At 33.1% G+C, this 24,572-nt stretch overlaps 1 protein-coding gene across 4 annotated transcripts; it reads right to left on the reverse strand.

Moving 5' to 3' along the window:
* Positions 1–5,600: 5,600 nt before the first annotated feature.
* LOC148626557 (uncharacterized) lies at positions 5,601–24,353 on the reverse strand. Of its 4 annotated transcripts, none has more exons than XM_088570639.1 (6): positions 24,171–24,353; positions 23,040–23,133; positions 21,397–21,473; positions 15,454–15,550; positions 9,124–9,200; positions 5,601–8,682 (listed from the first exon to the last, which is right to left on the reverse strand). In XM_088570639.1, the coding sequence occupies exons 1-6, from the start codon at positions 24,226–24,228 to the stop codon at positions 8,483–8,485; spliced, it is 603 nt and encodes a 200-aa protein (XP_088426765.1). In that variant the 5' UTR covers positions 24,229–24,353; the 3' UTR covers positions 5,601–8,482. The 4 variants fall into 4 exon arrangements, with proteins under 4 accessions (XP_088426765.1, XP_088426767.1, XP_088426766.1 ...); XM_088570641.1 differs by lacking the exon at positions 23,040–23,133 and adding an exon at positions 18,025–20,640 and having other exon boundaries at positions 24,171–24,327; XM_088570640.1 differs by lacking the exon at positions 24,171–24,353 and adding an exon at positions 18,025–20,640 and having other exon boundaries at positions 23,040–23,103.
* Between the last annotated feature and the right edge of the window lie 219 nt (positions 24,354–24,572).

Consider the following 24,572-nt stretch of genomic DNA (forward strand, 5'->3'; position numbering starts at 1 on the left):
CTTTTACGAGAAAAAAATGATTTACCTAGCGGAAGTACTGATGATGTCAGTTCAGAAACTAACAAGAACGGGTATACTATTCTCACTGGATATCTTACACAGGCAAAATTATTTAACATGATTTTCACCTGAATTGAGGAAAAATTTTGTGACAGTTCATGTGAAATTTGGGAGAGTCGAGACTTCACGTGATATCCGCATGAATTGTTGACATGAAATTCCTGTTTAGTGAATTTCATGTGTAGTTCACGTGAATTACATATGAAACTCAATTAACATGAATTTCATGTGAAAAATATTTGCATGTGTAGATGTGAGAAAATATTCCTACCAGTAACTGTTGTAACTTCTGTAACTTCTCCACATAACAAAACGAAGAAAAGAGCACATTCAAAAAAGAACAAATCACTCAGCATTGCAAGTGACTGATAACATGAATCGTGAATGTCAGAGTGACTGTGGGTGTCAAACATGGCATCGTATTGTGATGTGAATGGCAACTATAGACGTTATTTAGTCTGGTTTTTGCAGGGTTCAACTATTTACGATATTTCAAATCAACATTTTGTTTGTTTTGATGACGGAAATTTAAAAATGAATAAGAAATCAAGCAATAAAAGTCAGTTATTCAATAACTTCTTTTTTCCTAATTTAAAATTATTTATATTTAATTCCGAAATTTGGGTTGATTATATGCTTTTGTGTATTTGTTTTCAATATAGCTTTTGTCCAGTAAATACCTATTGGCATGGGGCATACAAAGTTATCAGATTCTTAAATACTTTCGTTTACACATTTAATCATAGAGAAAAAAGGATATTTATATCATCAAGTACAAATATTGTCAGTTTTAACAAAAAGTTAAATGTCCATTAAATTTTTATAGTCCATAAATCTGCTTAAGTACCAATATGTTTAAGAGTCAAGCGGATTCATTTTTGTTTCATATGTAATCACTAAAAGATGCTACAATCATACCTAAGCACAATTATTTGCAGGTTTCCTTATACATGTAGTTATTAATGCATTTATCAAAGAAGAATCCCACAAAAACACCTGCCTGATTCTCATATTGACCTATCAGTACTGTTGATCGTCCATTTTTTGTCAAACTTACCAGGAGCTGGTTTGATTAAGGTCTTTTCTATAATGAGCTTTCCGTGCTCATTAAAAAATCAAGGACTAAAGTCTCCATAGTCGCTAATCGTCAAATATTCTTAGTCACTGATTTTGGTTTACTTCCAACATCCGAAATGGCACGAATGCGATACGCTCTAAAATCGGGCGACTTTCCGCTGAAACCTTGGTTCCCTCGGTATGATTGCGTACTGTTTCGTAACCGTGATGACCCGAATGTTTTCAATCACCCGAAACAAGATTAAACAACTGGCAATTGCTATATATAGATATCGGTGTCCTGATAATATATATGACCTATATATTATAGTCAATTGTAACGAACGCCTGTGTTTGAAACTGGGTAAAATTACAATTCAATGCTAACCGATCATTTTATGTAAACATCCCGTTCTCGTATATGCAAGAAACACGCGTAGAACATCACACATGTATGATACTAAAGAGGTATATTTTTAATCTCGTATGAAGCTAAAACTATGACGCTATGCCGGTTAACACGGCGAACGACTATAAATTTATGCAAATCATATGCGAATATTAAGTACTGAAATTACGAGTGCAAGAAGTCGCTAACAATATTAGCGACTTAATAAAAAGCAAAAATTCTTCCCCCCCCCAAAAAAAAAAATAAAAAAAAAACGTTTTTAGCAAAGCACATTTGATGATACCCCTGCAATCAAATAGGAAACCATAAATGTCATTCAGATGGAAAAAAATACAATAGTAGGCGTTACATAATAACATGATGTAATTAAATATGTGAAGTTTTCGTCAAATTTCATTCAGAGGGTTAAGGGTAGATTCGGATTAGAGGATGGTCCCCTTTGATCGACTAATGCCAGATTCCATATTTTGCACCAGGAATCCCCTAAAAGTCATTCAACTGAAAAAAAAAAAACAAAACAAAAAACAAAAACAAAAACAAAATGATGGGTGCACAATGCCATCACGGGTTTTAGGAATTGTGAAATTTTCTTTGAATTTCATTCAGAGGTTTAGAGGAGTTGTGGATTTGTAAATGTCCCTTGGTTTTCCATCTTTTGCATCAGGAAAACATCAAAATTAATGTCAGATGGAAAAAAAATATGAGGTAAAGAATGTGTTTCATTAATTCCTTTCAGCGGGTCTGAGTGGAGTTGCAGATAAGACATGAGTTTCAGTGAAGCTGCAGATAAGAACATGAGGAGGAAGAATACACAGACAGCATGTACTTTATATACCTGACGCTTTTCAAGGTGTAGTAGAATTTGAGAAGTTGATATAAACATTTAGTGAATGCATGTATGGATGGTGGGGTTGCAATTTTTTGCAGTTCATGCGTATTCCATAGTAAGTAATGCAGGACTACGGATAATGCTTAGAAATATGATACAGTATATTTACAGTATCTGTTCACGTGTATATTACTTTTTAAAGTCGAAAACATACAATTTTAACGTAAATCATCTTTCGCTTTTATCTTTGCCCGCAGTACATCGGACTACTCATTTGTACCAAGTATCTATTCTGGATAAAAACTTTTAAATTTTTTTAGTGTTTTTGTTTGTGCGTTTTAAGGAGCAAGATCATTCCAACTAAAGCTCTAGCACACGCTATTGCTCTGCAGAAAATGTTTGTTCAGAACACAGAGATTAAACGACTAGGGTCTGAGTTTTTCTTCATAAATATAGTTGCAAAACAGTAGATTTTAAGAGACTGTCCTTGAAAAAATCAGGCAAATCATATGATACGGTCGGCACGTGGTAAAATTTTTCCCATAATTTGTTTCTGTTCCAAAGTAATTTTTATATCATATGTATGACAAATAGTAAAAAGATTTTTAATGTGACAATTGGTGGCTCAGAAAACTATTTTAAAGTTCCCTAACAAAGCAACCAAAAGGTCTCACTAACCACTTCCGGGTCAAATGGCCATTTCCTCTATGTAGTACCAAAAACACACTGAACCTAGATCTATGCATTGTAAGTGCATTATTTGTGTGTATTCTGGTCAAAAGTAGTCAAAATAAAGCTGAGAATGTGTACTTTAAAATCATATTTGTAATTTACTACAAAAGTGTATGAATATTGTTTACATGTGTGAGTAATTTGCCTCCATGCCTCCAAGGTAAAAATGTGCATTTTCAATATTATTTATTAAAGTAAATTTTTGTGAAGAATTTCTACAATCATCGTACCATTAGCATAATAATTTTGAAAGCCTTATCTTCCAAGTTTTGCAATGGTATGCAACTTTAAGATGTCATTTGTCCTGGGAATTAACAGTGAAATTTTGAAAATTACCCTTTTAACATGTAAAGTAATGGAAACGTTAGAAGTGGTTAGCGAGACCAAATCTGCACCAAAGTAAAGTTATCTCCCTTGTTTGAAGTTAACGCATTTTCCGTATCGAACATCCATGTAAATGTATACATATAGAACCTATCATTCTATTTATCGACAATTGAATTTTTTATTCCTTGATAGCGATATGATAATTGTACTGAGCTTGTTTCGGAAACACTGTTTTTTTATCTGAAAGAGAGAGAAGGGATTCAGATATTTTTCAGTACTTAATGTCTTTTTTTTTGTCCATAGAGACATAAGATGCATTTATGTCACACGTTGACTATGTTTGTTTTTTTATCAGCAAACTCTGATGACGATATATATTGCACCGGTATGTACTCTTAGAACTTTATAATAGTACTTAATTAGCAGTATTTCTGAAAATCGTACAGAAGGTGTTTCATGCATGTAAAAAAAAAACCCCAAAAAACTGAAAAATCATCTTTTGTTTTGGTGAGATTTTCTTCACCTTGAATCACTTTAAAGTGTCTGGCACGATCTGTTTTTATGTTGACTGGTCACACTGAAACTATGCTTATGCCGTTATAATTTCATTACCCAGTACGTAAACAAGTTGTATTCCCGGCACAAACACATCCTTCAGAGAAACACAAGTTATTTTATGAGCAATAGCGATAAGAATCTTTGCAGATTTGACCTAGAATAAGACATATTACAGAATTCTATCTGTGACAACCAGTTATCTTCAAACAAAAAAAAGTGGATCACCGTAACTTATAATATGCACACAATTTTGTTCACATGAACCACAAGGGCTTGCTCACTTGTAGTACTGTTCGACTCAAATAAATGTACAGTAAGAGCCACGACTGGCAGGCATCCAGTGGTGTATTGCTCGTCCAATGATTCTGATTAGTAATTCCAATAAAATAGTGATATTAAATGGGTATTTTCATATTAATCCTGTATAAAGTCCAAGTACAGTTGTACTTAGGTTGAGGTCAGCTGTATTAGCCCGAGGCGAAAAAATGTGATCGAAACCCAATACGATTGTAAGAAATGCGACTGAAAACGGATGCACAGACCGTAATTTAAATAAAAAAAACCGTCTTCGTTGGCGGCTATGTAAAAGGATAATATTCATACTTTTCCTCTAAGCCAGAAAACTAAAAAAAAAGTCTCTGGACATCCTTAGTTGTTCACAGAATTAGTTTAACTGACGTGCATGTACAGTGTCTATATGAATGTCAAGGCATCGCTTTGGGAACTGACATAATAAAAAGGTGAATAGCATAAAGTTGCCATAGACATGCATGTAATTTAGTTAAGTTTTGCTGTATAATCCATCACTTATTACAAAGTGTGTTTATAAAGGAGATGCAAAGTTTTCATAAGTATTCATAAGTAAACTGAATTCAAATCAACAATCATAATACATATATTTATATTTTTACGACAGAAGCGTCCTTGAATATTTTATTGCAGACAAATTTTGTACGTTTTATCTGATGGTGTCGAATTTGAAATGAGAATAATGAAAACATGTCATTTTCATACCTAATCACATACATTTTTACATGTATCAGATTCAATATAAACGGTCCAAACTTTATATAACCCCGGTAATGGCTTTAGTATCTTCCGTTCCGGACCTGCGTTCCTTTTCTTCGCCATTCATTAATGAATTCCGTCTTCAATTACAGTGTACATGCGCAAATACAAGCACGGTGTGTAACCTCTGAAATTATTTTCTGAGTAGATAATGGTAGAGAACAAGTATACAGCCATTTTGAAACAGGCACATTTTGCCTTCAAGAACTGACGCTATACAAACGTGTTATACATCTAGGTTATTTACATGTATTGCTGAGAGCACAGATGGCAAGTTTTGTAGGGTCAAAATATTTGTTTCTGAAGTTAAAAAATTTGCTGGTGAGAAGAATTTTTTCAACCACATCGGGGAAAATTTAATTATCATTTCACTGTATGATGTATATGGACTGAGGTAAGAAAATTTAGTTTTGGAGGAGATGCATGCCAGAATAACTGTCAGTTACCCCACCCCGAATCAAATGGTTATCTCCTAATTAGGAAAAATGATAAACATAAATTTTTAATGGCACAATTAAGAAAACTTTTTCAATTTAAAATTATTGAAAAAAGGAAAAGATATTGAGATAAAAAAGGCATTCTTTATTAATACTAGAAGCAAGTCTTGTTACATATATTCCAAATTTGTTACAGCTGAAGCGGAATTCTGGAATGAAGGCTAAAAACCACTAATTCCACTTTCCATAGGCTTCTATGCTAATTTCACAATATTCAATGGCTTCTCTGGACTTTACCTTAACTTTAACCTGCAGAGGACTATATATCAGCATGATTCTACATATGTCAGCTCACAATCCTCAGAATGGCATGTGGGGTTAGCAGACTTGCAGTGCAGTACTGGTCACCGGAAGTGAAGGGTCTATAAATAGCATGGGAAATCCCAGTGTTTTCACAAGATAGGGGTATATTTAAAAATCATTATGGAGATTAGGCTTCACATCATAAGAAGCAAAATGCACCTATAAAATGTACAGAAATGTTTTTCCTTTCAGAAACTGTTTAAATTTTTTAAATAAGATGAGAACTTTTTTCACAGCACTATGAGGAACAGGGGTAATTTCTGCGTAGGACTATTTTTGCGTACGTTCCGAATGCTCATTGGTTGAATTGGTGGTCTGTAACCTGAATTGAACAGAACAGATGTTTTATTATAGTATCGCATACCAAAACAATGCATTATTATATAGATAGCAGTGTTTGATCGAATGCTCCCAGTGTAAAAATTATCGCAATTCACACAGTGAAATAAATTTGCTAATTTAACTCTCGGACTTTCTCCCTCCAAAACTTCACAACACGGATACCGATCCACCGTTCACAAAATTTGAAAAGCAATGAACAATGAAGGAAATCTATATTATGAATAGGGTGTTCCATTGGTTATCGTGAATAACCAAAATATGATCATTCGTTCCAAGAACACATAAAGATTTGACAAGTGCGCAGAACAAGTTCCGCAAAAGCACTAAGTCTAGGCGTCCTTCGGCACTTGTGGCCATACTTTGGTTATTCACTCTTTCCAATTAATAATTAATATCACACATTAAATAAATAGAAAATGAAAATAATTAATTTCGATTAAAGTTTGGGACTTATAAGACACGTTCAAACATACATTAATTTTCTCACAATCTTGAAGCGATTGCTGAACACAATATTTTCTGCGATAAAACATATAAAGTTTTTTTTTGTTAAAACTGGATGCAAATAGTCATAATAAAATAAATTATTCATCAATATTAAAATAATTAAAACTTGTATCTATTGCACCTGATATCAAGTTTTCAAAAAATAAGTTATATCTCAAATCTGAATAAAAAACACAATAGATTACAAAATGTTTTCATCCTCTGCAAATTCAGCTAATATTATATTTACGTAATTTCATGAAAACAAAATTAAATTTTTTTTGCAATACTGTATTCATTTGAATGAATCCTCAAAAATTAGTTCGTAAACAAATTTTGATAAGTATTTTATATAGTGATCTGCCAATCAGTTTGGAGCTAGCCTGGTTTGATCAGATTTACTGAATTAAGGGAGCAATCATTGGGGGTGGGGTCTAGGATATAATTTGAAATAAATAGGCAAGACAATGATGTATGGTTTAAACATATCCAGGATAAAAAAATTAGAGAAAAAAATAAATAAAAAGCAGAAAAAAAACCAGGACCTGGTTTGAAAAATAAAATCCAGAACAAGCAATTTCCAGTCAGAAATAAAAAGTCAGGTCCAAAATTATACTGAAAAAAAATCGAGGACACAAAAGGAGAAGGTTCGGTTAGGCCCTATTTTGGCTCCTGTAATCAACGTTTTTGAAAGATTTGTTTTGGTATATACTAGTTCGTTTATTGGAAAGGATAATATTTGTAGTTAATATATGTTAGCCGATTTTGGCCATATCATGAATGTTTTGACCCAATAGCCGTCAAAATTAACACAATATTTGTGAAATATCTTCAATTTTGTTGCATTTTTGCACATATTTTTTGATGGTTTTTGCCTAAAACGGAAGTGGCCGCATCCGAGTTTATCCAAAATACTGACATGTATTTTGTATTTTACAATATTACACAATATAATTAGACAAAGATCAAGAATGTACAAGCATGCGGTCTAACTTGTTATTCTTGTTTTTTTCAGTCAAAAATATGCTGAAATTTTGAGATTTTATGGATTTTTCATCATTTAAGCAATTTTGTTAGAGTTATAATGACGAGATGCGTTTCTGTTTTGGCCTAAATCTTATTGAACTAGCTGGTGTAAACACTTAATATGTGTACAAAAACGATAAAAATCTTTATTTTGAACAATTTCAAATTTTGAGGCAAAAATTGGTCATAACCGAACCTTTTCCTTTGATCCTAGCCCTAGCCCCATTGAAATTAAATGGTTGCTTCCTTACGATTTAATGTAAAAGCCATCTTAGGATTTCGTCTTTTAATTTGGACTATAACTTAGCGTTTTAAGCTTTGCGAAAATTTGATTAGTAAATATCAGGGCATTGACTAAGTATAAAATATAATAACTAAAATTTTAATAAATGCATGTATAAAGCAAAGATGTTATTAAATAAAATTCATGAAAAACAATTACAAAAGTAGAAAAAAACTGTTAGCAAAACTTTCTAAGACATTCCCTCTCACCATCCAACAACCATGCATATGATCAAAATATAAACAAGGTCGATAAACAGAACAGTCTGAAATCGAATCACACAATATGGCATACTTATACATAGCTTCCGTCAAAATATTAAGTAAAACTATGTTTCCGAAAAATGGAATAATGAACGGACACCCCGATCACTACATCACTCTCACCGAGCGGGGGCATCAAACAAAGCAGCAAGATCATGTATAAAAAGAAGCACATTATGTTGCATAGGGTTGATCCAAAGTAGATGTACATGAACATCGGAAATCACATTCCGTCTTTATCCTTTACTGCTTAATATATTCATTCGATTGTGGCGAGTACGCAGGATTATTCTGTGTTGGTTGTGAAAATCCAGTAGGTTGTCCGTAACGAAAACCGGGATTAAATTGTTGTTGTCCGTACTGTTGTTGGCCGACATACGCCAACCCTGTGTCACCAGGTTGTGTGGTGACAACAGTTCCCGCTGCACTTGAATTTCTAGCCGCTAAAACGAAATATAGAATTTTGACATTTTTTGAATTTACGTGGGTGTATAAATGTCTGTATGAATACCGTTAAACCTGTCTAAACCAAAGGCTCAATAAACCAAAAAACCCTATCTAAACCAGACACTTCTTAAATTTCCTTCATATCACTCATTTTAAAGATATGTTTTACCAGGCTAAACCTGTCTTAACCAAACAATCTCTAAAGTTCGAAATGACTTCAGTTTAGACAGAATTCACTATGAAGAAAGACTGTACAATGACAATAATAAGACTTATTTTTAGCGTAGCAATTCTAGAAAATGGTCAAGCCGTGATTACCAAGTCATATATTTTAAAGTTGGTGTACTTTTTATCACTTTTAGAACATTTCATTTTGATAAATTCATAAAATAATACAGTATACAGAACTTTGAGTATCAACGTTTTTGACTACTTACAGCAGCAACATGCTTTGATGATTGCACCCAAGATTATTAATCCTACCAAACATCCTATACAAATACCAACAATCGATCTAGAAATTAAAAAAAATGCAGGGTATTATACAAGCTAGAAGCTCTAAAGAGCCCAAATCGCTCACCTGACTTCATAAGTTACATTCTATTTTAGCTCACTTCTCCCAAAGGGCCAAGCTATTGCCATCACTTTGTATCCACTGTTCGTTGTCGTTCGTAAACTTTACAGATTGTAACCAAACTTTGCTTGAATGATACTCCGAGTATCTAAAACAATCCGTGTGTGAGGATTTTTGATCTGGCGGGAAAAAACATGGCTGCCGTTACTAAATATATAAAGGGGTCAAGATCCGTGGGCGGATAATAGAGGTATGTTTTTTTTAATCGAATTTCTAAATTTGAAAGTCCTCCTTAGAAACTACAAGAAACATGTAGATTGTACCCAAGCTTGGCATGAATGTTCCTTATGATATCCGTGATTGTTACTTAAAGCATCTATTACCTGTATGTGGGAATTTTCGATCCGTCGAAAAACATGACTGTCGTTATTATAAATAGAACATAGAGGTCAGACAGCAGTTTTTTTTTGCATATATCTCCTAGCTTTTTTGGATATATCTCCTAGCCAAATTCTGACGGGTGCAAATATATTCAGCATGAGGTCTATCTGGGGTCAAATTTTCGTGTAAACCTGTTAAGCCATTTTGGAGTTATTGCCCTTTTTGGCGTTTTTTTTGTAGTGCTATTTTGATGTTATTACTGTCAAACTCTTCTACTCTGAAACTACTAGATCAATAAGATCCTAATTAGTATGAATGTTACTGAGGGTATTCTGGCTAGAACTGATGTTGGGTTTTTGATCCGTCAAATAATATGGCCACCGTTACTAAAAAAAAATAAAACACAGGGAAAGGGCAGCAGATTTTAGCATGAAACCTGTAGGATTAGCCATATTCTGACTTCAGATAAAAGTGTTCAGCATGATGAGATCTGTCTGATGTCACATGTTCGTGTAATTTTGTTTGAGTTATTGCCCTTTTTTCTCTCGCTATTTTGGATATTAATACTTTAATAAAACTTCTACTCAGAAATTACTGGAAAAAATTCAGTAAAGTAGGTATAATTGCTGATTTTAATACAGCAACAAATGACTATTGGGATTTTTAATTTGTGAAAAAAAACACGGTCGCTGTCATTCTGTACATCCTTGGCCCCTCCCGGCAATGCTCGGAATCAACGGAATTGGCCGAGATGTTGCGATTGGGTCGCTGTTTATAAAGATGATAGAAGTTCGGGGTCAGACAGCAGTTTTTCTCATATATTTTGTAAACATTTGTAAAATGTTCAGTTTGATGAGATCTTTGTATGGTAAAATTTCGAGCGAATCTGTTAAGCTATATCGGCGATAAAGCCATTTTACGACGTTTACTTTTTTGTTGAACTGTTTGAAAAAACTTTTTCCTCGGAAACTACTGGGCAAAATTCAATAAAAAATGATTTGATAGATCTTTAGGAATAGTCATAAAATGACTGCCGCTTTTACAGCAAGAGGCTCACAGGAGCCTGAATTGCTCACCAGGTTAAATTTTTGCCTTTCAAGGGGAATGGCTCTAACAAGGAGTGGTCCAACGATTTTGACTAAAAAAGACTTAAGAAGGACACATCATAAAGGATCATTTAATCAATTGAAAGTTTTTTTTCTATCTATTATAGTTTTCAAGATATTGACTAAAACTGCTAAATCATCATTTTCTCACGATTCAAGGGAAATAACTCCGACACAAGGAGTAGCCCGACGTATTTGATCCAATGCCGACTTTTGTAGGCCTTATCATAAGGGTCATATAGGCAATCGAAAGATTTTGCTGAACCTAACGGTTTTAGATATATGTGAACAAACTTCTGTTTTTATTGCTGTGTTCTATTTTTAGTAACGCCGGCCACATTTTTCGACGTATAAAAAATTCCCACATTAGTTCTATGCAGAATACCCTATGAAATATTCATACCAAGTTTGGTTCTAATTGGTCCAGTAGTTTCAGAGAAGAGTTGAGAAAAAAAATATTACCAATTAATAAAAAAAAAAAAAATAACGACGACGACAGACGACGACGGACGCCAAGTGATGGCAACAGCTCACACATCCTATCACCAGGAGAGCTAAAATTAGAACGTGGCTTATCATGTGCGTCGAGGTGAATGATACATGCTCTTTAGAACCTTTAGTTTGTTAACGCAGACATGTTTTTCATGGATAAAAAAAACGTTCATACATGTACATAAGAAACTATCATATAAATTTTCATTGAATTCCGTCCAGTTGTTTTTTCCCAAGGAGAAGAAAACATAGGCAAGAGACTCCCAGGAACATGAGTCACACATCTGGCTAAATTTTTGCCTTTCGAAATGCGATAAATCTAACAAGGACAAATTGTCCGACAATTTTGACTAAAAAAGGTAGGACTTTTCATTAGGATCATTTCATTAATTGAAAGTCTCTTTCTATCTATTATAGTTTTTAAGATATTAGCTGAAAACAACTTTAAAACCATTTCTCGCTCTCGCCTTTTAAGGACAATAACTTTGATAAAGAGTCGTCCGACAATTTTGTTTGTCGAACTTTTGTAGGCTTTATAATACGACGACAGACGACGACGGACGCCAAATGATGGTCATAGCTCACAAAAAGCTAAAAATAACAACACAAAAATGTTTGAACTAGATGCTCTAAAGAGCCTAAATCGCTCAAATGTCTTTATGAGCAATAATATTTTTTATGTAAAAGCGGATGTGTTATTTTTTTAATTCTTTATCTTCATACCCAACGAACAAACAAATCAATTTTCAATGAATTCTGTCCAGTAGTTTCTGAAAAGAAACTTTTTGAAAGTAATTACATTAAAAATGGCAAAACGACGTCGTAAAAAAGATAAATCCAATATGGCTTAAGATATTTAGATGAACACTTAATCACAGATAGATCACATTATGCTGAACACTGACCCCATGTCAGACGTTTGATGAGATATTTGCGGAAAAAAACTACAGTCTGACCCCTATTTTTTATTTTTAAAAACGGCGGCTTTATTTTTCGACGGATCTCAAATTGCCGCACCAGTCCTTTGCAGAATGCCACACGGAACATTCATATCAAGTTTGGTTCTATTTGGTCCAGTAGTGTCAGAGGAGAAGTTTTGAAAAAAAATGTAAACGACGATGGCGAGGATAGACAAGTGATGGCAATAGCTCACATGGCTCAAACAGTCAGGTGAGCTAAAAAGACATTAATTCCATCATGAACAGACAGATTTTCCCAAAAGATATTGGCCACAGATATATCTCTCGATGCTGATCGCTTTAATCCAGTATTTGGTTAATCGCAATGGCTTTCTTAACATTAATATCAAATGGGTCAGATAGCATTTTTTTTGTTATTATGCAAAAATAAAAACTGATATATTACCCATAAATTCTATATTTAATAACAGCAGTCTTTCTTTTTTTTTCAAGGATAAAAAAAACCACCCAACAGTCATTTTGCGCATCCAAAAGAACAATCATACCATTTTTCATTGAATTTGTTAAGTAGTCTCCTAGAACAAGATCTTTGAAAGTAATAACATCCTAAATAGCAAAACAAAAATGTCAAAAGGGGCAATAACTTCGAAATGGGTCGACAAATTTGCATAAAAATTCAACCATAAATAGATTTCATCATGCTGAACACTTTTATTCAGTCAGAATTTGGCTGACCGTAACGGTCTTGGGAATAAATACGTGACACTGATACCAGACCTTTGTGTTCCATTTTTAATAAACGGCCATGTTTGTCTACGGATAAAAAATTCCTCACATCAATTCTAGGCAAAATACCCTAAGAAACATTCATACTAAGTTTGGTTCTAATTGATCCAGAGCAGAAGAGTTTTGAAAAATTATTAACGACGACGCCCTTGACAAGTGATGACAATAGCTCACACGACTCTTCGGGCCAGGTGAGCCAAAAAGGGAATCTGAGATTTTCTTTATGCTTAAATGCATACGGTAAACCAAAACGAAATTTAATATGAAAGTTTACTTATTTCATACTCGAATGAGCGCAAATGCCGGAGGCAAAATTGATCCTACTACACACAAATATTTAAAACGCAAAAATGTTAAAGATTGACATCACGATAATAAACGCTAAATAAGATATTTTTTATGTAAAAGCGAATGTGTTGTTTTTTTAATTCTTTATCTTCATACCCAACGAACAAACAAATCAATTTTCAATGAATTCTGTCCAGTAGTTTCTGAAAAGAAACTTTTTGAAAGTAATTACATTAAAAATGGCAAAACGACGTCGTAAAAAAGATAAATCCAATATGGCTTAAGATATTTAGATGAACACTTAATCACAGATAGATCACATTATGCTGAACACTGACCCCATGTCAGACGTTTGATGAGATATTTGCGGAAAAAAACTACAGTCTGACCCCTATTTTTTATTTTTAAAAACGGCGGCTTTATTTTTCGACGGATCTCAAATTGCCGCACCAGTCCTTTGCAGAATGCCACACGGAACATTCATATCAAGTTTGGTTCTATTTGGTCCAGTAGTGTCAGAGGAGAAGTTTTGAAAAAAAATGTAAACGACGATGGCGAGGATAGACAAGTGATGGCAATAGCTCACATGGCTCAAACAGTCAGGTGAGCTAAAAAGACATTAATTCCATCATGAACAGACAGATTTTCCCAAAAGATATTGGCCACAGATATATCTCTCGATGCTGATCGCTTTAACCCAGTATTTGGTTAATCGCAATGGCTTTCTTAACATTAATATCAAATGGGTCAGATAGCATTTTTTTTGTTATTATGCAAAAATAAAAACTGATATATTACCCATAAATTCTATATTTAATAACAGCAGTCTTTCTTTTTTTTTCAAGGATAAAAAAAACCACCCAACAGTCATTTTGCGCATCCAAAAGAACAATCATACCATTTTTCATTGAATTTGTTAAGTAGTCTCCTAGAACAAGATCTTTGAAAGCAATAACATCCTAAATAGCAAAACAAAAATGTCAAAAGGGGCAATAACTTCGAAATGGGTCGACAAATTTGCATAAAAATTCAACCATAAATAGATTTCATCATGCTGAACACTTTTATTCAGTCAGAATTTGGCTGACCGTAACGGTCTTGGGAATAAATACGTGACACTGATACCAGACCTTTGTGTTCCATTTTTAATAAACGGCCATGTTTGTCTACGGATAAAAAATTCCTCACATCAATTCTAGGCAAAATACCCTAAGAAACATTCATACTAAGTTTGGTTCTAATTGATCCAGAGCAGAAGAGTTTTGAAAAATTATTAACGACGACGCCCTTGACAAGTGATGACAATAGCTCACACGACTCTTCGGGCCAGGTGAGCCAAAAAGGGAATCTGAGATTTTCTTTATGCTTAAATGCATACGGTAAACCAAAACGAAATTTAATATGAAAGTTTACTTATTTCATACTCGAATGAGCGCAAATGCCGGAGGCAAAATTGATCCTACTACACACAAATATTTAAAACGCAAATATGTTAAAGATTGACATCACGATAATAAACGCTAAATAAGATATTTTTTATGTAAAAGCGGATGTGTTGTTTTTTTAATTCTTTATCTTCATACCCAACGAACAAACAAATCAATTTTCAATGAATTCTGTCCAGTAAACGCTAAATAAGATTTTTTATTCGTTTTTGTGAGCGAAATTTAAATTGAGGACTGGATTATTTAAAGATGGTGCGCATCAGTTCTAGGCTGACGCTTAAGTGTCGACGAGTTTAGTTTCCAACATGACAATCGAAACCAATTTTCATAGCTGTCTTCTTCTTTTCACCACACATGAAACTAAAAAGACAGCACGAACCACAGAAACTGCTCGAACTTCCGTAATATCCAAGTATAGGGGGAAAGAGCTGCTGTTTTTTTGTCGAATATCTTTTTTTTTTGACGTTCCCCTCTTGGTCTACTTTTAAACTAACTTTTTTATCATGGTATATTGTTTTATAGTTTGAGCGTTAAGACTAGGTTGTTCTTTGTATTCGTGTTTTTACCAAAGAGACATGAAAGCCAACCGCCATATATTCTAATAGCAACAATACAATGAAAATGGTAAAATCGAACATACACCTTGATTTGACATTCTCGTACGCAAGGAATTTTCTTCCTAGTCATATCCCAAAACGAGATGCTAAAATGTCTGTTTTTGCCGGAAAAGTTCGCCAGGTCATTGCATAGTAAGAAAATATACGGTTACATTTACCCAATAGACAAGCACGTGGAAGTTCCGGTACAAACATAACCATCCGGGCAACACCAGTCATAACCAGAGCAATGATGATAAGACAAGTAACATTGGCCTGTGAAAAAAAAAAACAATTATATATTCCTATTAAATTGTAGTATCATACATTTTATCGTGTGTTTGATGTTTCAGTTCATTTTTAACCAAACATTTAAAGGGGATGGTTAAGTCCTTAAAAAACTAGTTGAACTCCACTGCAGATCTCATGCGCATGTCCACAGTCAGGAGATGTTGGTCATTAATGTGTTTTTTTTTTAATTCTTTCATTTTGTTTTGAAGAAGTATGATTGTTCTGTTACTGATGATTTAATTTCTTTTATTGTCGGAGCCTTTCATAGCTTACTTTAAAGTGTTTACAATTGTTGAAGACCTTTACTGACCTCTGAAGGTAGTTAATATTGTGTATATAGGTTATTCACTATATATTTCAAATACAATATATATATATATCGACCTCGAGGGGTCAGATATACTAAGAATTGGCTGTCACAAGGACGCTTATATATATAAGTTATGGTTCAGTGTAGAGGCAAAAGACAAGGTTGAAATATAGTGATGGAATCGAATTACAATAAACGCGTTAACTGTATTAAACTGTTGCTTGCTTTTACCAGTTAAATATCACCTGATATCGAGTCGGGTGAATGTTTATAAGTCGCAGTCGGCAAACTCGGAATGGGCACGGAATAAAGAAAGACATGAAACGGGTTACCATAACAACGATATTCCGTTTTGAAGTTGTTTTGAAAATAAAGTAAAATGTAAGCGATCAATGATGTGTACATGTACGTTTCGCAAAAATGTCCTTTATGAAATTATCAACATTTTAACTCGGTGAAATGAATAAGATAATTTACGTAGGCGATTTAATGTTAGTAGCAGATGATTGACAATTATTTAACAGAGCATAACACAGCGGTATGTTAGGTATTCAGCAAACCATGTAAGTTAATCGGGGTATGATGGTGTTCACATTTTGGACAATGTAATAGTTTTTTTTCTTGCACAACTCTCGTCTCATTTTATATAAGAAAATTTAGTAGATTTTGATAATATGACGTTAAAATTTTGGCCATTGCACGTTCTACAGTGTCGGTGGTTAAATACAGTTTCGAGCATGTGCAGTATTGGTCTTGTGGCGATACAAGCGACACATCGTTTGTTGTTTGCCCTTATACAATGATTATTTTGTAATATCAAATTAACAATCTGTTATATCAAAAAGTAATTCGTTATATCAAAAAAGTAATTTGTTATCTGTTATAACAAATTAACAAAAGTAAATAACACGACCCTAAAAGGATTCCTTAAAAAAAGCTTCCGTACAATTAATTTTTTTTGGGATTAATTTCTATTTCATATTCTATTTTCTTCCATTTTGTAAAAGGCTTATAAACAAATATCATCTAAACATTACAAACAAAAACAGTATAGACAACATGGAACCAATTTTCATTATTACTAAGGTCAGACAAACATTTTTGGAAAGCTAATATTTGTCAGTGGCCATGCTCCCAGTTTTTAGTGGAGTCCGAGTTGCTCATTTGCTTTTGTTACTTTGTATGTATGATTTTAGTTTCTTTATATTCTTTGTTGTGTATGTCTGTTTTCCATGTCTGGTCTTTGTCCCTGGATTACATTCGTGTGATTACCGCTATAGCTTCGGTTCCCTTGATTACTTTTTCAGGTATTTTGAAATGTATAATGCTGCAAATATTGATAAATATGATAAATAAAATCTGATATATTTCGGGGTAAGCAAGTCTGACTACTGGGTTTGTGAATACCTTGGAGACTTTTGGTCCACTAGAAGTAATATCGACCAAGTGGCTATCTAATACTAAAATACCAGTCATATGTATCGCAAATTGGTTATGCTGTACACAAGTTGTGTACACAAAAGTTGTAAATGCCAGAGAGAGAATGCAGACAAAAGGAATGTACAAATAATTAAACTAAATATAATCTTTCTTACAAAATTTAATAAAAAAAAAATAAAAAAAAAATGTTGAATTCAATATTGTAAGTTTACATTACATTAAATTGACGATTTATAGATAATTTTGAATCTATTTCTTGATATTTAAAGGAGTCCATTGACATTCCCACAAATAATAAACAAGAAGTGCATTCTTCTCCCACTTAAAAAAGTTTTGTTCAATCAGAACCTATTTATTGAACTGAATACTGAAATAATTATATTGACATAACTTTACATTAGAGGGGGAGATTGGTGGGTAGATTTTTATCAAAAGAAATATGATGCTATCATCAACTTATACAAATTTAACAAACATGTGTTGAATTTATGTACATGTATGATAGTGAGATCTCCGTCGATAAACCAACAAAAGGTTTACTTTGGTCGATCTTTCTTTTAACTTACTTAATGAGAGCATAGTTTTATCGGGTGACACAAAAGAAAGAGGTGATGGGTTTTGAGATATAATTTTGTATATTTATTTTAATTTCACTGTAAAATTATAAGATTTTATGACTTTGTGTAAATCATTGTTATCTTCAACTTACCATAAACAGTTGAGAAAGCTCCACACAGAAACACAACAATATACATTGCATCCATTTGGTGGCCTTTAAACTGAAGTTTTCCCTTAAGTTAGATCATTCCGAAATTTGCCGATCATAAACGAGTCATTTGAACTGTAACAGCTGCAAAATTCCGCTTGAATGATTCTATTATTGTACGAAAATCGACTATACTACTTTATACAAAGAAGAAGATGTAGAGCAGGTATCATCTGCTTATATAGTGATTAAAATGCTTTATTTTGTGCTCCAAATCAAAATATTATAAAACTAATCAAATCAAAATTGATTTCATTGATCTTCAACATTTGTATTTTCTGTCTATCAAAATAAAATTTCTTAACCCTTCTGGCCAGCTACATTGTACATACAAAAATGAATAAGAAGCATAAGTGTGACACTTTTTTTAAAGTACATGTAAAAGTTCACCTTCGATTTATTATGTAAAAAGCGTTAATATACAAGTTTTTATCTATCACAAATCATGGTTCAATTTTGTCATGATACCTTCAGTCGAAATTTTGTATCAATCGTACAAGCACATGTAATAAGAGAATACATTGTACCTGAGAGGAAACTTTATAAGTGCATGTATACCTTAATCTGGATTTACATTTACCGACGTACAGATAATAAATTTATACTACTAGTAATAAGTTATTTCATATCTATAAATGTCCTTCGTTTCTGTGTTAGTAACTAAAATACTAATCGTTATTCATTTTTTAGGTCAGGTTCATGGGCGGATCCATAAAGTTTGAAAAAGGGGGAGGGTTCCAGGTTAGCTACACGTACATGTATCTTTCGCACATATTTGCCCTACTTTTTAAAAATCTATAAAAATTTCCATTCAAAAAGGGCGGGTGGGGGGGGGGGGGTTGGACCAATGCCGTCCCGACTGAACCCGCCATTGAGGTATACAAATAAGTATAAATTTAAGTATAAATTAGCCTGATATAATACTTTGATGTGCATTAAAGGTTGATCATCAGGGGCAGTTCCAGGTTTTCGGGGGATGGGGAGGAGCGGTCCCTTAATAGAATTCAGTTTTGGACGTAGAATATGTGAAAAATCAAAATTACCTGCACAATTGTGAGAAAAAAACATGTACAGTACAGTATGAATGTAGTTTTTTCTTGGCAGGTTACCTCTGGTATATGGGATTCAACACGCTATTTTTCTGTCGTCTAACCAACGACTTGAAAGTCCGAATTCCCATAGATCTACATTTGTAAATCGCTTGCATGATATGCACTCAAGTTTGTATATTGTAGTACTTGTGCTATTCAATTTTATGTATTTCAGGTGAATTGCAGCATTTGTGGCGCTTCTCGAAGTTTACCGTTTGCAAACGATACTACTCGAACGTCAAACTATTTTAATGATAAAACCACACAAGGAGGAAAAAACTCATATCATACATGTAACAATGAAATAAAAATTAACTGAAAATCATCCACGCAAAAGGGAGAAAAAAAAAACAACACACAAATAAAATTAAAATAAAATAAGAATGACATGATATCGCACTCGATCTGTGCAACAAATGTTATTTTGTCATAGAAAAGATAGTAGTCGATGTACCGAATCTTATAAATCTGTAAAAATAGGCAAAAACAAATACCAAAGCGTCAGCAGTGGGATAGTTTCCAAGAAACATGGTCTAAACGTGAACTCATGAAAAAGAGAATGTCTAAATACACAATGTAGCAAACGGAATAAAAAATATTAAATGTAAAAACGCAAGGTAAGGGAAACAAAAGGTCACACGAAAAAAACTTAAGTAGCATTCCACATAAGAATCATGCAAAATGTGATTCATGGTTGGAAAGCCTACATATTTTTATTTTTGATATTTTGTTTAAAATGTCATAGTAAATTCGGCATAGCCTCGCATTTTGCCAAATCCCTTAGCCTCTTGCACACGGAGACTTTTTTCAACAGTGCCCTAATATTGTTAATATATTGATATGGTATAATAACAGCTAAAAACTGTTTTATTCTGGTTTCATATTGTTATTTCCGAATGTTTTTTCTCCTCAGTTTCAGATTTATTACTACCATCGTCCCTTTAATATTAAGAGGATGTCCATGCAAGAACCAGGCAGTAGGTGGCACATCACAAATTTTGTTTTCAAAAACGATTCATCCATTTCATTTCTCAAAGATAAATGTTGGCTTTTGACTAACTGTAACAACTTAAGAGAAATACATTTCAGAGAAATCATTGAAATTCATTAAAAAAAGGGAGATTTGACCAAAATTTGGTCTGAGCCATCTATTATGTCCATTTCAAACAAACTATATACTGTTTGGCATACATAGGATACATACATTACAGTTGGATAAAATTTACCATGTGCCTTCCATACCAAAAGGTCTGCCTGATTTTTACATGGACTGCCTCTTAACTTGTTGCCCCCCCCTTTTCTCATGAAAATTTTATTCAATAAAGGTGTAGATATGATGATGAAGGTGTATATTAGAACATTTAATGTTAATGTATGAAGCAATAAAATGTGTAGTAAGTGTTGGCCTTGTTGTAGTCCGTACTGTTGTTGTCATCGTCATTCCGCCTACTGACATCAATCTAATTCTCTGAAATTGAAACATGTAAAATAACCAACTCAAGAGAAGAAATAAAAAAAAACAACAACTCCGCTCCCAAAAACCAGAAAAACAAAAAGAAAATCCAAAAAACAAAAAAAAAACCCCAAAAACAAAAAAACAAAAAAAAAACAAAAAAAAAAACAAAAAACAAAAAAAATACCAAAAAATAACCAAAAAAAAACAAAAAAAAAAAAAACAAAAGAAAAAAACCAAAAAAAATTTTTTTATCATCATCAAATATTTGATGGCTGAACTGTCTTAATTGAACTAACATTTTATATAAAGTATACATCAACAAATCATATTTTATAGCTTCCATGCATTGTCATCTCGATAATGGTTGCATTGATGAGATTTGACACCAAATTTCACTCATAGGTGTCGTGGGTAAACTTCCACACTCGCCGTTTAGTATGCTGCGGACTGTGTTAAGTGTAAAGTGTACACAATGAGTGCAAGGTATAAAAAATATAAAATAACCGTACACTGTGCATTTCATACGAGAAAGTCGGCGGGTGTTTTTAGCAAATGACGCTTACCCTATTGGTGCACCTGGTCCATGTTACTAGTTTTATGGGAGACCGGTTTACTCATTTACTTTTTTTCTTTGTACGTGTTATTTTGGTTATTACATGTTTTGTGTGTGTGTGTGTGTGTGTTTTGCCTGTTTAGTCATTATCATTAGAATATATTTTTGGATTCCCACTCGAATTTGGTACAATTAGTTAATCTAGTCGTACTTACTTTTTTTATACAGATAAATTGCAATGATGATGATAGCTAGAACAACCAATGCTCCGATACATGCACCCACAACTACCCTGTAATTAAACCACCCAGTTTTGTTTTGAAAAAAAAAAATGCAAGATAACCACATTTTTAAGATTCTTTCCTGTCTGTGCTATATTGTCACAAAAGTATAATTTTCTATTCTTGTCAAAGGTTTAATCAGATTAGGATAGTTAGATGGAAAGAGTGAATAACCGAAATATGATCACGAGTGCCGAAGAACGGCTAGATTTAACGAGTATGCGGAATTCGTTCCGCGCTTGAGTTAAATCCTCAAGTGTTCTTGGCACGAGTGGTTTATTTGGTTATTCACGCCAACCAATTGATTATCTTATTCATTAAATAGATTTTATTCGTAATTAATCGATATTTTCATAATGAACTATAAATTCTGTGACTGGCGAATTGATAACAAAGTTGTGACGTTTTGCCGGGAGAAAGTCCAAGACTGAAATTACCGAATTTATTTCACAGTGTGAATAATCGAAATTTGATACACTGGGAACATTCGATAAAACACTGCTATCTATATAATAGTTTCATTTCTATCATACATTCAGTATAAATTAAATTAACTAATGAATTAGAATAAAATTAAACATAAAGACATATCATGCAAAGCATATATATATATTTCAAACACATTGTCCCTAACCATTCAAGCATGTCACAACCTTCAATATGCAATGTAGTTATATGTCGTTAACAGTCTGATCTTCATCATTTTGGAACAACCGAGCAAATTTGGTATAACACGTAAAGAATCTTGCATTGTTTCACGATCGGGGTATTTTGGCACCTGCGGTTATATACAGCTTGCAAAAAATAGTCTTGACAGAGATCAGTAAGCATTTATGGACAAATGGCTGAATGCCATGCATTTGATCATCATTAACCGAAAAACCATACATGCATACATATCTGATCTACACGAGAAAACTTCCTGATTTGGAATAATTTAATGCACACATTACTTAACTACAAGAAAAATATTTAGCAATCTGCTAGGGTTTAATTCTGTAGAACAATCAGTTTGATAAGAGACAGTTTTTTTCGGTATTCACTCTGCGAATGTCAGTATATTAGAATTTTACGAAGAAAAAAAATGCATTATATAATACGCAATGTTTATGTAATACAATCGGTAGATAGTGTTCCCCTTGTTGTTATCGTTGTTCCGTCTGCTTACAATTATCTGTCATAGAAAAGCTGAGAAGTGAAACATGTAATGTTACATGTTTATGTAAAAATCTGGCATTATTTTATGACAGAAAGCATGGATTAACCACGTATCACATAGTCCCATGATGTAATCTCGCAAAACATCAAGACAATACGTTAACAAAAGAAGTAAACAAAACGACAAATTAATAGAAATCGGTTCAGTTCTTCTGAAAATCATATCAATTTATAAATATCCAGAAACTGGTATATAAAACTACCCGAAGTATGAAGTTCTGTTTCATATTACATGATCGAATTTCTTAACTATTTAAGCATGCTATAAGTTTGTAAAAAATAAATATGATTTCAAATATAAAGGAAAAAAAAAGGAAACAGTTGAATATCACAATACAAAAGAATATAATTTGATATACCCAATCGATGTGCATGAAGAACCTGTACAAAAATATCTACTCGGACAACAATATAGATTTCCACAAGGAGTGGATGAGGCGGGGCAAGTAAAACCTGAAAAAAAGGGAATATTCACTTTTATTATTTTTGTTTCGAAAAAACAAAAACAAACAAAATAAAGCAAGAAATAATTATAAAAAGATACATAGAATCAAAACAAACGACAAAACGAGCATGCTAATAAAGATCGCAACTTTAATGCCCATTGTGATAAAATATAGGAAAAAAGATAAATGTCAATCATTAGATATTTCAATGTTACATTCTGTCCGAAAGAACATCACAACGTTGTATACTTCTAGACAACAGATATTTTTTTTACCGGAGTCCACCTTTCCTTTTATTATAGCTACGACTATAGCTACGGTTTTCTTAAGAGTCACAGTTAGTCACCAACAACTAACTCTTCTCCTTGCTAATTTGAGATTACGTAAGCGCTGCCTTAAAACCAGACAGAAGCTTTTGATAAGTAATTCACAAATATCTTATACCCAGAAATATTTTGTTTTGAAATTCTTTAGAAGACTTCAGAGAAAGTTTCTTTGTAAACGGTCTACTATTGAAAGTACGTGATTTTTTTCCCGCGCAAATGTTAAAACCAGTCAAAAATTATTTCAGGAAATACAGTTATCCAAGGAAATGAACGCAGAAAGAGTTGTTTATAAGATGCAAGAGTAATCAAGGGAATCAAGGTTATAGCGGTAATCAAAAGAATGTAATCCAGGGACAAAGACCAGACATGGAAAACAGACATACACAACAAAGAACATAAAGTAACTAAAATCATACATACAAGGCAACAAAAGTAAATGAGCAACTCGGACTCCACTAAAAACTGGGAGCATGGACTAGGTGCACCGGTAGGGTAAGCATCCTCTGCTTTTCTAGTAACATCCGCCGAGTTGCTCATTAAAAGTCAACTCCGGGGTAGACGAAAGAGGAAAGGAAAATTATGACACGTTGAACAAATCAGTTTTCATGGTGCAGATGGATACACCAAAACGATCCACGAGTTGGTCTTTTGCATTTAACTTTTTTTTTCGAAATCTAACACAAGTTAAGAGTAAATTCAATTCTAACTAATAACTTACCAGTAACAAATGCTATACAAATTCCAATCAAAATAGTTATAACAAGAGTGGCTTCCATAGTTATTACATAAATACGTGCACCAAGCTTCAACTATAATTCAAATGAATATGCAAAACAAAATTATTGTTTATATAAAGATTTATGCCAGAATGTTTCGACCTAAATCGAGTCAGTTCAATTGTTCTGAATTATGATATAATATGCAAATATGTTATATTTGATAGAAATGATAACTATTTAAAACACACAAAACCAGGAAGTTCCAATACATGGACGCTGATTGGGTCAATTTAGCACAAATCAAAAAAAAAAAAAAAAATTATTGGCACACTTTACAATCTTCAGAATCTGTTTACACCATTTCACAGATTTTCATGAAAGGACTCAGTGGCTCACAATTT

The sequence above is a fragment of the Perna viridis genome, chromosome 2, assembly GCF_037379345.1.
Source record: "Perna viridis isolate PV_CMFRI_1.1 ecotype Kerala chromosome 2, ASM3737934v1, whole genome shotgun sequence".
In the NCBI taxonomy this organism is placed as follows: domain Eukaryota; kingdom Metazoa; phylum Mollusca; class Bivalvia; order Mytilida; family Mytilidae; genus Perna; species Perna viridis.